At 42.7% G+C, this 14,794-nt stretch overlaps 1 protein-coding gene across 5 annotated transcripts in view; it reads left to right on the top strand.

Moving 5' to 3' along the window:
* The window catches only part of ralgapa2 (Ral GTPase activating protein catalytic subunit alpha 2), a 482,467-nt gene that overhangs the window by 88,770 nt on the left and 378,903 nt on the right, over positions 1-14,794 (top strand). For all 5 annotated transcript variants that reach the window (XM_059986278.1, XM_059986280.1, XM_059986279.1 and 2 more), the window contains exon 3: positions 12,119-12,168. In XM_059986278.1, coding sequence (XP_059842261.1) covers positions 12,119-12,168 — 50 coding nt within the window. The remainder of the gene's footprint in view (positions 1-12,118; positions 12,169-14,794) is intronic.

Below are 14,794 nucleotides of genomic sequence, written 5' to 3' on the forward strand. Positions count from 1 at the left end.
TACCTACGAATTCCTGAAGGCCTTTGATTGTGGTGGGTCAAGGGAAGTGGCGGACCACATCTACCTTAGCGGGCAGAGGGGTTGCCCCGTCTTTAGTAATCCTGTGGCCCAGGAAGTCAATGGTATCGAGTCCGAACTGGCATTTGGCGGGGTTGATTGTAAGACCGTACTCACTCAGTCGGGCGCAGAGTTGACGGAGGTGGGACAGATGCTCCTGACGACTGCTGCTGGCTATGAGGATGTCGTCCAAATAGATGAACGCGAAGTCCAGGTCCCGTCCCACCACGTCCATTAACCGCTGGAACGTCTGTGCGGCATTCTTCAGGCCAAACGGCATGCGAAGGAACTCGAAAAGGCCAAACGGGGTGATGAGAGCCGTTTTGGGGACGTCGTCAGGATGCACCGGGATTTGATGGTACCCTTGGACGAGGTCGACCTTGGAGAAGATCCGTGCGACGTGCAGGTTTGCTGCAAAGTCCTGAATGTGCGGCACAGGGTAGCGGTCCGGTGTGGTAGCCTCGTTCAGCCTGCGGTAGTCGCCGCACGGTCTCCAGCCTCCTGTCGCTTTGGGCACCATGTGCAGGGGGGAGGCCCATGGGCTGTCGGACCGCCGGATGATCCCCAATTCCTCCATCCTCTGGAACTCCTCCTTCGCCAGTCGGAGCTTGTCCGGGGGAAGCCGCCGAGCGCGGGTGTGGAGGGGTGGTCCTTGGGTTGGTCCTTGGGTTGGGATGTGGTGCTGTACGCCGTGTCGGGGCATGGCCGCTGTGAACTGCGGTGCCAGAACCGATGGGAAATCCGCCAGGACCCTGGTGAAGTCGTTGTCGGACAGCGTGATGGAGCCGAGGTGAGGGGCTGGCAACTGGGCTGCACCCAGGGAGAACGTCTGAAAGGTCTCGGCGTGAACCAGTCTCTTCCTGGGCAGGTCGACCAGTAGGCTGTGAGCCCGCAAAAAATCCGCACCCAGAAGCGGTTGGGCTACGGCGGCCAGTGTAAAGTCCCACGTGAACTGGCTGGAGCCGAACTGTAGCTGCACCTGACGGGTACCATAGGTCCTCACTGTGCTGCTGTTCATGGCCCTCGGGGGGGCCCCGGTGCCCTGCTGCGGGTGTCGTAACTCGTCGGAGGTAAAACGCTGATCTCGGCACCAGTGTCGACCAAAAACCGGCGTCCCGACCTTCTGTCCCACACATACAGGAGGCTATCCCGATGGCCAGCCGCCGTAGCTATCAGCGGCAGCTGGCCCTGGCGTTTCCCGGGAACTTGCAGGGTGGGCGACAACGGCGGGCTTTTGCGCCCCACCGCTGGTGGTAGAAACATCAGTGTTCATTGGGCCGGGGGTTGGCGGGCTCTGCGGCCGGGCCTGGACTGGTTTGCTGCTGGGAGCGTGGCTGGGAGATCTATGCGATGGACACCCCACTCACCTTTTTGGAGTTCCACAGCAAGTCCGCCCGGGCTGCCACCTTCTGGGGGTCACTGAAATCCGCGTCAGACAGCAGCAGGCGTATGTCCTCGGTCAGCTGCTCCAGGAATGCCTGTTCAAACATGAGGCAGGGTGTGTGTCCGTCGGCCAGAGACAACATCTCATTCATTAAAGCCGAAGGAGGTCTGTCGCCCAAGCCATCCAGATGCAGTAAACGGGCAGCCCGCTCACGCTGTGAGAGTCCGAAAGTCCTGAGGAGCAGGGCTTTGAATTCCGTGTACTTGCCATCTGCCGGGGGCGACTGTATGAACTCCGCGACCTGGGCCGCTGTGTCCTGGTCGAGGGAGCTCACCACGTAGTAGTAGCGGGTGTCTTCTGAGGTGATCTGGTGAACGTGGAATTGGGCTTCGGCCTGCTGGAACCATAGGTTCAGTCGCTGTGTCCAGAAACCCGGCAGTTTCAACGAAACCGCATGAACAGAGGCAGCGTCGGTCATTTCTGGTCCAAAAATCGTTCGGACCGTCGGGGTCACCAATTGTAGCGGTGTGCTACATGCAGCGCTAAAATTACGACACGGAGTTGGTAACTGCAGTCGAAGGAAAAAACTTTATTCGAAATCCTCAGCCTCACTTTTAAGCCTCCCTCAACCTGCCCCCCGTGGCGCAGAGGCTCCAAAGCTCTGTGCTCGCAAACCCCCGTAGGCTATCTAATTGTGAGCCGGTTCGGATGTGCCAGGAAATGGGTCGCCACAGTCTCTTCTTTCTGGTAGCGGAGTGATCACATGAGCGTTCAAAAGACAGGCAGTAGGCACTCACCTCCCACATTCATCTCAATACTTCAATCTCCTCCACTTTGATTGACGAAATAGAGTTAAACATCAGCTTGCGTCCCTTCCCACAGTCTTCTCGCCATGACGTTTTTGCATACTCCCTCTGCCTCCTGGAATCCTCCCAGAGACTGGAGAGCACTGAAATAACCAAGCAATCCTCAAATTGTAAATCACAGTTCCAGAATCTCATTCTTACTGATGAATGAAGGGGTCTTTGATACTCGTGAGGCCAGTGGCCAGGATGGAGCTGGCTGAATTTACAACTTTCTGCAACTTTTTTCAATCCTGTGCAGTGGCACCTCCATATTAGACTGGGATACAACTAGTTAGAATGCCCTCCAAGGTACATCTGTAGAAATTTGCGGGAGTGTTGATGACGTACCATGTCTCCTCAAACTCCTAATGAAATATGGCTGCTGTTGTGCTTTCTTTGTAATTGCGTCAATATGTTGGGCCATGGTAGATCTTCAGAGATGTCGACTCCCAGGAAGTTGAAACTGCTCACCCTTTGCACTGCTAATCCCTCCATGAGACCAGTGTGTGTTCCCTCAACTTCCCCATCCTGAAGTCCACAGTCATTTCCTTGGTCTTACTGACGTTAAGTGCGAGGTTGTTGTTGCAACACCAGACAACTAGGTGTTCTATTTCATTCCTGTACCACCTGAAATTCCACCAACATTAGCTGTGTTAACGGTAAATTTATAGATGGTGTTTGAAGAGGATGTTATTTATAATTCGCACAAACTGTGCTCTTTTGGTCAGGAAGTCAAGGATCCAGTTGTAGAGTGAGGTACAGAGGCCCAGGTTGTGGAGCCTCTTAATTAGAACTGAAGGTATGATTGTCTTGAACACTGAGCTGTAATCTATCAACAGCAGCCTGACATAGGTATTATTGTCCATTTGATCAAAGGGCAAGTAGACCTTTTGTGGAGATGGCAGGTTGATTCTGACCATGACCAACCTCTCAAAGCACTTAATCACACTAGTTGTGAGTGCCACTGGGCAATAGTCGTTGAGGCAGCTCACCCTGCTCTTCTTGGGCACTGGTATGATTGTCACCCTTTGGAGGTAGCTGGTAACCTCTGATTGCAGCACTGAGAGATTGAAGATGTCCTTCAACACTCTCAATAGTTGGCTGCCACAGGTTTTCAGTGCCCTGCCAGGTACACCGTCAGCCGTGACGCCTTACGAGGCTTCACCCTTCTAAAAGATTATCTGACATCGGACTCTGAAACACAGATTACAGAATCATCAGATGTTCTAGGAATTTTCACAGGTGTAGTTTTATTCTCCCTTTCAAAATGTGCAGAAAAGGCATTTAGCTGATCTAGGAGTGAAGCATCAATGCCAGTTATGATGTTAGGTTTTGCTTTGTAGAAAGGAATGGCCTGCAAACCCTGCCAGAGATGACATGCATCCAATTCCATCTCTAACTCCAATCAGAATTGTTTTTTTCACTCTTAAGTTAGCTTTCTGTGCATTGTACCTGGACTTCTTGTATAGTTCTGATCATCGGTCTTGAATGCCACAGATCTAACCCTCAGCAGACCACGAATCTCCTGGTTCATCGTTTGGGTATGCTTACATGTTCTTGAAGGCATGAACTCATTGGCAGAAGTTTTGATGAAATTAGTAATAACTGTGGAGTACTTATTCAGATTTGAAGATAAATCCCTGAATTTTGTCCAGTCCAGCAATTCAAAGCAGTCCTATAAGCACTCTTCTGCCTTCTTTGACCATACCTTCTCGGTCCTCACCACTGGTGCTGAAGTCTTTAGTCTTTGCCTTTATTCCAGGAGTAGACGTTCCAAAGTATGGGCATGGGATGGCATGGTAAGTATTCTTGACGGTGCTATAACAGTGATCAACTGTGTTGGCATCTCTGGTTCCGCAGGTTATATGCTGGTGGTAGCTGTTCAGAGACTTCTTCAAGTTGGCCCTGTTGAAATCCCTTGCAGTGATAGGGAAGGCATCCAATTGTGTTGTTTTGTTTTTGCTAATGCAGTGCTTGAGTCTAATGCCTTCCTGACATTGATCTGAGAAAGAATGTACAAGGATAATGGTGGAAATCTCCCTTAACTGATAAAATGGACAACATCTAACTCATGGATGCTCCAGGTTGAATGAGCATGATTGAGACTGAACCACCATGACTGTGCACCACTATGAGTTAATCATAAATTATTATCCACCTCCTCTAGTTTTTAAAAGACTGAGCTGCGCTGTCTTTGTGGAGAATGCAAAATGTAGTGCTGTGTCTGCAGGGGTTATAGAAACATAGAAAATAGGTGCAGGAGTAGGCCATTCGGCCCTTTGAGCCTGCACCGCCATTCAGTATGATCATGGCTGATCATCCAACTCAGAACCCTGTACCTGCTTTCTCTCCATACCCCCGATCCCTTTAGCCACGAGGGCCATATCTAAATTCCTCTTAAATATAGCCAATGAACCAGCCTCAACTGTTTCCTGTGGCAGAGAATTCCACAGATTCACCACTCTCTGTGTGAAGATTCACCACTCTCCGGGTTAGTCTTGATTCTGTGAAGCAAAATACATTCCAGTCCCTAATGTCCTCTAGTACCGCAATCTTGCTGTGAGATCTTCAGTTTTAGAGATCTTCAGAGATTGTATATTCACTAGCAGGATAGTCGGGAGTGGGGGGGGGGCCTAAGGTCTCTGCGTTTCAGTTGTACCAGTAGACTGGCTTGTCTTCCATGTTACTGTGGATATCTTCTATGGACAATCCAATCCTGAATCCAAACAGCTAAGTCTCCATGGATCCTATGCATTTTCGTATTGTGCCTGAGCTTTCCATGTTGGGCTTTGTTAAACACTATTAAAATCCATGTTGTCAGAGCCCACATCTCTACCCTCACTGATCACATTCATCACTTCCTTCGAAGAATTCAGGTTTGTCAGACTTGACTTGCCCTGCACAAAGCCTGTCCCTAATTAGGCCATGGTTGCATAAATCCTATCCCAACGAATTCTTTCCAGTAGCTTTCTTACAATTGGCATGAGACTCACGGGCCTATAGTTTCCATGGTTATCTCCATTTCTTCTCTTAAACAGCAGAACAGCATTAGCTAATTGCCATTCCTCTGGGACCTTGACTGTGGCTTGAGAGGACACAAAGGTTTTGGCTGAAGTGCAACAATCTCATCTCTGGACTCTCTGAATAACCAGGGGCACATCCCATCAGGCTCTGAGGACTTTACATCTTAACATTCTTTAAGAGACCCAACACTATCAGCTTATTTACTCCACTGTCTTCCATGCCCTTCCCCTTGGTAAATACCAAGATAACATACTTGTTTATTATTTTATTTCATCTCACCTGCATCCTCTGCCTCCAATTGTTCCCTCCTTTTTCGGTCAGTGGTGCTACCCTCTCCCTAGTTATTCTCTTGCTCTTAATTTATGTATAGAATGCACTGGGATTCATTTTATTCCTACTTGCAAAGGACTTCCTGGCTCTCCAAATTTTGGAATAGATGTTGTTAAGCCTAGTATTACTGGTGGTAATATGGTACATTGACATTTGCAAAGATGTAATACATTCAACATTTGAATTGCTTATGCAGACAATCCTTGTTCTTAATTGGATATGGTCAATAGGATTTGTCACAAATCATAATGAGTCATCAAAGAAAATCTGTGTACGAACAGAGAAAAATGATAAAAAAATTTTGCTTATTTAGTATTTGAGTAATTTAATAACCCAAGGAATGAACTGACCTTTAGAAATGTTTAACGTAAGTCAATGTAATCCTTTACTTATGTTATGTAAGCAACTCTGTAGATGTTTTGAGAAATCATAAAGGCATCCTCACTTGCTAATTTCAACTGGGTCATTTTTCAGAAGTTTAAATATTTGTGTTGCAACATGCATTTAAAATATAACTTAGCAGCCAGTCTGGCAGATTCAGCAGGACATCTCAACATTTGAGAAGTTCTGCTTTCTTAAAAATGTAATCTAAAAACAATCCAAAGGCCTACTTCAAAAAATCCATCTTTCACACTGATAGTGCTGTATCTGATAATGTCAGCTGTACAGTTTACATTAAGATTTCAGATCTTAAATTGTATTTAAATCACTGATCAGTACATCTGTTTTTGGACAGTAATAGAATGAACTAATCATTCATGTAACTGGGACAATGGAGGGGAGGTGTGAGGTCGTATGAGCATTACTAATAAAGTGGGTACTGTAAAGTATTATTTCTTGTTATTACTTAAATTAATAGTAAATTTAAAAACTGCTTTTGCTTTATGTTTTCTCTCTGAACCGCAAGTACCTTTTATTTGTCAAACAAGATGTATGATGATGTTGCTAAGACTAATGGGTTTGAGTTATAGGAAGAGATTGGCCAAGCCAGGTCTTTATTCCTCGGAACTTAGGAGAATGAGGAACGACTATAAAAATGTTTAAAATTATGAGCTCAGGTGGATGGTAATAGTCCTTTTTCTGGGGTAGAGCTGTCCAAAACTAGAGGGCGTAGGTTTAGGGCGAAAGAGGAAAAATTTAAAAGACTCCCAATATGAGCAAAACACAGGAAATCGGTATGGGTTGGGTGAGCACAATGACTGACATTTTGGGCTAAGGGTTCTGTGTCTGTGTTGTATTGTTCTGACTCTATAAACAGTAAAGTCCTCAAATTAAAGCAAAATTTAAAAAAAAAGTCAAGCCATTATTTTAATGTATTTGCTTCACTGGATTGAGTTGCAATTTAGGTACCCAAATATGCTCATCTCTTTTGTCTTCATCCTTTGGAAATTGCAACGAATTAAGTCTTTTACTTTCATCAATAACCTTTAGTGTCTTTGCTTGACATATTCCCTTGTTTCATTCCAAACCTTGTACTTATGCGCTACATGAAACAAAAAAAGGGCTATGCAACAATTCAAGCTTATTGATCAGGATCTCAGCTTAGTTTACCTATCCCTCTAGTTTCAAACATACTAAGATATATTGAGCTCTGTACTAAAGTTGAGTGGACTAGCAAAAACAATCTTTCAGATTAAGAAGTAGGCTTCCTTTGTGCGTAGTTCAAAGTTTGTGTGTTTGTTGTCTCATTAATATTTGCCTTCAGAGTACATGTTTTCTCCATTTCTAGCCCATTGTATAATTTTGTCAATTTAAACACATTCAGTTATGCCATTATTCAACCAGCTCAACGCAAGAGAATGCAAGCAAGGCTATTGTCGTTAAATTATATTCTTCCACATAATTCATCCCTGGGAATTTGTTGAAATGGTCCTGTATCTCTATATTGTAGGAACATTCATAGGTGTAATGGTCAAACTAGATGAAGTGTGGCAAGTGGGGCCTTACCAAAATACTGTCCACTTGTAGTTTTGCTATCTCTATTTGTACTCGTACTCTTTTGATACCAGGATCAACTTTTCGGTAGACTTTTGATTAGTTTTCAAACTGCATTAACTGTTCATCATCTGTATAGTTGAGCACATAATTCCCTTTATCAAAGCTCCCCAATAACATGTTGTTAAAATATTCCAAACTATCTTTCATGGGCCTCCCATTTCTTTGAAATAAATTTTATTTAAGTCCAGGTAATCTGTAACTTGTAATTTCCTTCTCCTAAATGGTCTGTGTGCAGTGCCCCCAAGTGTCATGTTTCCTTGCTCTACAGCTCTCCATTACTATATTTTAGTCACTTCTAAATTTCATAATCAACAAAAAGCCCACGACAGATTCCTTGGAACGTCAATTACATATCCATCAATATGAAAATGATCCACCCTGTTTATGGAAATTCTTACCTGTCATATAGAACATAGAATAATACAACACAGTGCAGGCCCTTCAGCCCACAATGCTGTGCTGACCCTTAAACCCTGCCTCCCATTTAACCCTCCATCTCAAATTCCTCCATATACCTGTCTAGTAGTCTTTTAAATTCCACTAGTGTATCTGCCTCCGCCACTGAGACTCAGGCTGTGCATTCCATGCACCAACCACTCTCTGAGTAAAAAACCTTCCTCTAATATCTCCCTTGAACTTTCCACCCCTTACCTTAAAGCCATGTCCTCTTGTATTGAGCAGTGGTGCCCTGGGGAAGAGGCACTGGCTGTCCTCTTAATATCATGTCTCCTCACATCCTCCTTCTCTCCAGAGAGTAAAGTCCTAACTCCCTTAATCTTTGATCATAATTCACACTATCCAAACCAGGCAGCATCCTAGTAAATCTCCTCTGTACCCTTTCCAATGCTTCCACATCCATCCTATAGTGAGGCGACCAGAACTGGACACAGTACTCCAAGTGTGGCCTAATCAGAGTTTTATAGAGCTGCATCATGACCCTGCGACTCTTAAACTCTATTCCTTGACTTAAGAAAGCTAACACTCCATAAGCTTTCTTAACTACCCTGTCAACCTGTGAGGCAACTTTCAGGGATCTGTGGACATGTACCCCCAGATCCTTCTGCTCCTTCAACACTTCCAAGTATCCTGTCATTTACTTTGTACTCTGCCTTTGAGTTCGTCCTTCCAAAGTGTACCACCTCACACTTCTCCGGGTTGAACTCCATCTGCCACTTCTCAGCCCATTTCTGCATCCTATCAATGTCTCTCTGCAATCTTCGACAATCCCCTACACTATCCACAACAACATCAATCTTTGTGTCATCTGCAAACTTGCCAACCCACCTTCCTACCCCCACATCCAGGTCGTTAATAAAAATCATGAAAAGTAGAGGTCCCGGAACCGACCCTTCTGGGACACCACTAGTCACAACCCTCCAATCTGAATGTACTCCCTCCACCATGACCCTCTGCTTTCTGCAGGCATGCCAATTCTGAATCCACCTGGCCAAACTTCCCTGGATCCCATGCTTTCTGACTTTCTGAATAAACCTACTGTGGCTTCTATGTAAACCATAGAACCATAGAACATTGCAGCACAGAAACAGGCCTTTTGGCCCTTCTTGGCTGTGCCGAACCACTTTTCTACCTAGCCCCACTGACCTGCACCTGGACCTCCATATACCTCTCATCCATGTATCTGTCCAAGTTTTTCTTAAATGTTAAAAGTGAGCTCGTATTTACCACTTCATCTGGCAGCTCATTCCACACTCCCACCACTCTCTGTGTGAAGAAGCCCCCCCCCCCCAATGTTCCCTTTAAACATTTCCCCCTTCACCCTTAACCCATGTCCTCTGGTTTTTTTCTCCCCTAGCCTCAGTGGCAAAAGCCTGTTTGCATTCACTCTATAAGTCTATTCTGGCACTCCCTTGCTAGGTGCCCTGGATGTTGGCTCCCAAAGCAAGTTCTCTGTGACATAGCAGCAGTTATATCTACTATTGATACCTTATCACCTTGCTTCCCCCTTCTCCAGTCTATCTCTCTGGCCCATGATGCTTTTGTAGGATAGATCGATCCCACTGCTATCCTCAAGTTTAAAACTTCCTGGTGGGCTGAACTCAGGCCTTCTTTTCAGATTCATCCCGCCCCAGACTTGAGAGAAACTTTCCCTGGAGCGTAGAAGAATAAGGGAAGATTTGGTAGAGGTATGTAAAATTATGTTCTCCTTTCTCACCTTAAACCTCTGCCCTCGAGTTCTAGGCACCACTGACCTGAGGAAACCATTTTGGCTATCTATCCTATTTATTCCCTTTTGTAATTTTACCCTCCCCCCCACCTCTTATATTCCAGTGAGAATAAATCTAACCTACCCAATCTCTCCTGATAACTGTTGCTTTCCATTCCAAATAATATCCTGTCAAAAACTCAAAAATAAAGTTTATTGTCATATGCACAAGCATGTGTGAAAAGATGTACTCTCAGCAGCATTACAGGTATATAGCATTATATAAGCAACATTCACAAGAAAAGCGTAAACCTAAGCTATATATATTTTTTTACAAGGAGGAACATAATTAGAACAAAATAAAACGAAGTATATTTTAGTACAAATTGATTAAAATGTGTACAAAATATAGTGTTGCTAAATTGTTGTACCAATTAGTTCCTGTGAATCTCTTCAACATTGTATAACTACAACATCCTTCTTGTAGTATGGTGATCAGAACGATACACAACTCTCAAAATGCATTCTGATCAATGTTTGTTCAGCTGCAAAATGATGTCCCGGTTCTTACACTCTCCCTATGAATGCAAACATACCAAATAGATTTATCACTACATCAACCAAGAACTAGGACATAATTTGCAGCTAAACAAACATTGATCAGAATACATTTTGAGAGTTATGTACATCTCTGATCAGCATACTACAGGAAGGCTGTGTTATTTATACAGTGTAGAAGAGATTCAGCAGGAAATGACGAACCAGGGACTAACTGATACAACAATTTAGCAACACTTTGACCTTTGTGATCAATTTGCACTATGGACTTGCATTCCAAGGTCCCTTTGAACATCAATGCTTGTAAAGTTCCTACCCTTTATATATCCTGCCAGAATTTGATTTCCCAAACTACATTACTTCATACTGGCTTGGATTAAACTCTTATTTGTCATCACCCAGCCCTACTTTTCAGCTGATCTATGTCCTGCTGTGTACTTGGACAACCTTCTTCACTTTGTGACTCCACCAGTTTTTTTTTAATGTCTGCAAACTTGTAATCAAACCACCTACATTCTCATCTTAGTTATTTACATATATATTAAAACAGCAAAGATCCCAGCTGTACTCTACTTGTTACCGATTTCCTGTAAGTTAACATGTATCTGCCATTACCTTATGCTTCTAACCACTAAACTAATTTTGGCTTCAGTTCAAAGTAAATTTATTATTAAAAATACATAAATGTCACCATAGACAACATTGAGATTTGTTTTTTTGCGGGTATATTCCAACTAAATCCAAGAAGAACAGAAAAATCAATGAAAGACTGCACCCAACAGGACAGACAAACAACCAGCATGCAAAAGACAACAAACTGTGCAAATCCAAAAGAAAAGTAATAATGAAAAATAAGCAATTAATATCAATCTCAGATGGAGAATCCTTGAAGGCGTGTCCATAGGCTGTGGGAGCAGTTCAGTGATAAGATGAGTGAAGTTATCCCCTCTGGTTCAAGGGCCTAATGGTTAGAGGGTGATAACTGTTCCTGGACCTGGCGGTTTGAGTCTTGAGGCTCCTGATGGCAGCAGCGAGAAGAGAGCATCTCCTGGGTGATGGGGGTCCTTGTTAATGGATTCTGCTCTTTGTTTTTCAATATGCCACATTTGTACCTTAACCTTCTAGGCTAGCCCACCTTGTGGGACATTATTAAAGTCCATGTAAACTACTTCCTTCATCAGTTTTCTTATTTATCTCCAGGAAAAATGCAGTCAGGTTTGTGAGACATGACCATCCCTCACAAAACCACACTGACTCAACTTCATCAGTCCTTTTCAAGTGAACATGTATCTTATCCCATAAAATGTTGTTAAAAACTCTCCTACCACCATTGATTTAAGGTTCGTATATAGTTTTCAGGCTTATCCCTATGGCCAGCAAAAATGAAAATGTCTCGATTCCCTGCTGTCTATTTCCACACCAAACAGGTGCTGTCAATCGACTTCTGTGAATTCCTGAATTCTGTTTTATAGTATTGAAATCTGCCTTCTCGGTTCAGGGACTTAACTTAACCACCTTGCCTTTTTTCCCCACAACTGCCTTGAATTTTAATGAATTTTGGTCACTGTTCCCAGAGGCTTCCTGCACAGACATTTCTATCATGTGGTTGTGAATCATGGTTTTGTGCTTTTCAAAGTAATTGAACTGTTATCTGATGTTTTCAACTCATGTATGCTAATTTGCAATTAAAGTAATCAAGGACGTTGCATTTCAAAATATTTAATTCACTAATTTATCTTTGTTTTGGTGTTTGTTTAGGGAATAAGTCCCAGAGGGAGGAGCTGGACTCCATCCTCTTTGTATTTGAGGTAAGCCATTTTGATACATCTACATTTGTGCTCCTTTGCTAATTTTGATTTCATCTACTAGCGAACCTTCAGAGAGTATTTTAATTTTTTCCTATACCACATTTCTGTCTGTGGATGTAACAGTTTTGCATCTCTTGCTAAGAATTGATTTTTGTTCCATAATGATATCAGATTTCTCAGTATACTATTGCTAAATCTTTCCCTTTATTGTCCAAACCTCAAAATATTAAGTGGATGTGAAAATTCTTTTGAGGTATTGATTGTAATTTTATGTCCTCTATTAAAGGAAGGTCATGAAAGCAGTAGAAATGTTCAATGTTCAAAGTAAATTTATTATCAATGTTAGTATATGTCTCCGTATACCACCTTGAGATTCAATTTCTTGCAAGCTTTCACAGTAGAACAGAGAAATACATTAGAATCAATGGAAAGATGACACAAAAAAGACTGACAACTTAGAGTTGGGGGGAGGCAGAGGGGGTGTGGGGAGAAGGGGGAGAACATAAATTCTAGAGTCCTTGAAAGTGAGTCCATTGGTTTAGAATGAGTTCAAAGTTGAGGAGAATCAAGTTATTCATGGTGGTTCAGGAGCCTGATGGTGGAAGGGCAGTAGCTGTTCCTGAACCTGGCAGTGTGGGACATGAGTCTCCTATTCCTCCTCCCCAGTAGCAGCAGTGAGAAGAGTACATGACCTGGATGGTGGGTTTCTTGATGAAGGATGCTGCTTTCTTGTGGCAGCGTTCCTGATAGATGTGTTCAACAGTGGGGAGGGTTTTGCCTGTGATGAACCAGGCTGTGTTCGCCACTTTTGTAGACCTTCCGTTCGTGGGCATTGGTGTTTCCATACCAGGCTGTGACCTTATGGATTGATGTTAGGAACAGAGACTTGAGAGATTGGGATTTACTATGTTGTGTTTAGAAGCATTTCAGATTGAGCTGACTAGTTCTAAAGAACATAGTAGGTTGTAGTGATAGTGATCCACTGTGCTACCTGTTAGGTGGACTCTTGGGGCACTCGAAATTTTGTGATATTTAAAAGTATTTATTTACACAAAATGTATGTAATATGGTCATCTTCGCCACAAGCAATTGAAGCTAGTTCAATACATTTAAAAATTAAATAATTTGATTAAAAATAATTGTTTGCATTGTTATTTTGGTGGAAAGCGTCTTAGTAACACAACAAATAACCCAAGTGATTAAAACACTCCTGCAACGATGTAGTTTGAACTCCACAAATCGAGCAAAGTAAGTTAGGAATGTATGGCTTAAACCATCTTTTTGAAATGAAGAGCTTTGTAGCGTTTGGAAGGAGGGTGATTCGAACTTTGATAACTTTTAACGTTCTATTCAGCATGCACAAAGCATGCAATAGAGCTCTAGTGTCAAAAAGCTGAAATAATCGGTTAACTTGTTTTAAAACTACCTGCTTTTAAACTAATATCAGAAAAAATGATATGAAGCTACTGGCTTGTTGTAAATACTGCTGTCTGTATCTGTAGAGCTAAAGAGCAGGTTAACTATTTCCACTGTAGTTGTTTTGCCATGCTTGGCCAGTATGTGAATCCAAATCCAGCAAAGTGACTGAATCTTATCTGCCTCTTAAAATAGTCCAGCAAACCACTTGTACGTCTAATGCAAGCTGATTCTTGCCAGTGGCATTCACCTTCTGTGAATGTCTATTCTTAAACAAAAGTGTTCTGTTGTATAAGGAGCTTTGCTCATATGAAATTTATTTATAACTTTAGTGTGGAATTTTAATAGAGGGAATTAAATTTTAATTCCAAGTTATTTAAAATTGCGTAATGTATTACTCTCCTGGCCACAGATCCTCAGCTCTATTATGGTCGTGATGAGTGCAAGCAGTGCAAAGTGGTTTGCACAAGAAATGAATCACAATTGTTTCCTTCAATTCAGATTAAAGATGCACAATTGTAATTGTTTTTTTTTACACATGTACCTAGAAGTAGTGAAAAGTCCAGATAGATCATTTCATGCATGAAGGGTTAGGTCAGGACATGTCTTCAGGCAATTAAAGTAGTAGTATTTCCTGATTCTCCTGTCTAGGGATAGTGAGTGAAATTGTTTCTATTGCTGATTTTATAATGAGTTCTTATGTGTATGTGCCTAGCAGCTTGGGACTGGATCATGTGTTGTTTGGCTAAATTAACTCCAAATTGTATGCTATCTTGTTAATATAGTTTTATTCTAATTAGACTACTTAGTTGTAATAAATGATAGGAGATATAAAAATTCACATTAACTCGAAGAGAATAATTGCTGCAAATTGTGACTCGCTTGCAATAAACTTGGTTTTTGTACTGCTTACATTTCATTTTTAGATCTAGTAACTCATCATGGGTGAATGGATGAAGCAAATGAACTGGTGGAAGTTGTAGATGTTAGTTTTAAGGGATGAAGAAGTTTGAAAGTGGATTAAGCATGGGTTGGTGCTGTGCATTTCTCCGTTGAGCTGTGTGGGATCGGCATTGGTTGAGTAGTGAGTGTTGATTGACGTAATGCTTTCCCTATTAGAAATTGCTGTTTGATCTGAATTTTAAGAAGCTAGTTATTTAGAAAACTGCTAGGATGGTTTGCCAGAATTTTATTCATAGAGATGTCTTCA

This window comes from Hypanus sabinus, chromosome 12, assembly GCF_030144855.1.
Source record: "Hypanus sabinus isolate sHypSab1 chromosome 12, sHypSab1.hap1, whole genome shotgun sequence".
NCBI lineage: Eukaryota > Metazoa > Chordata > Chondrichthyes > Myliobatiformes > Dasyatidae > Hypanus > Hypanus sabinus.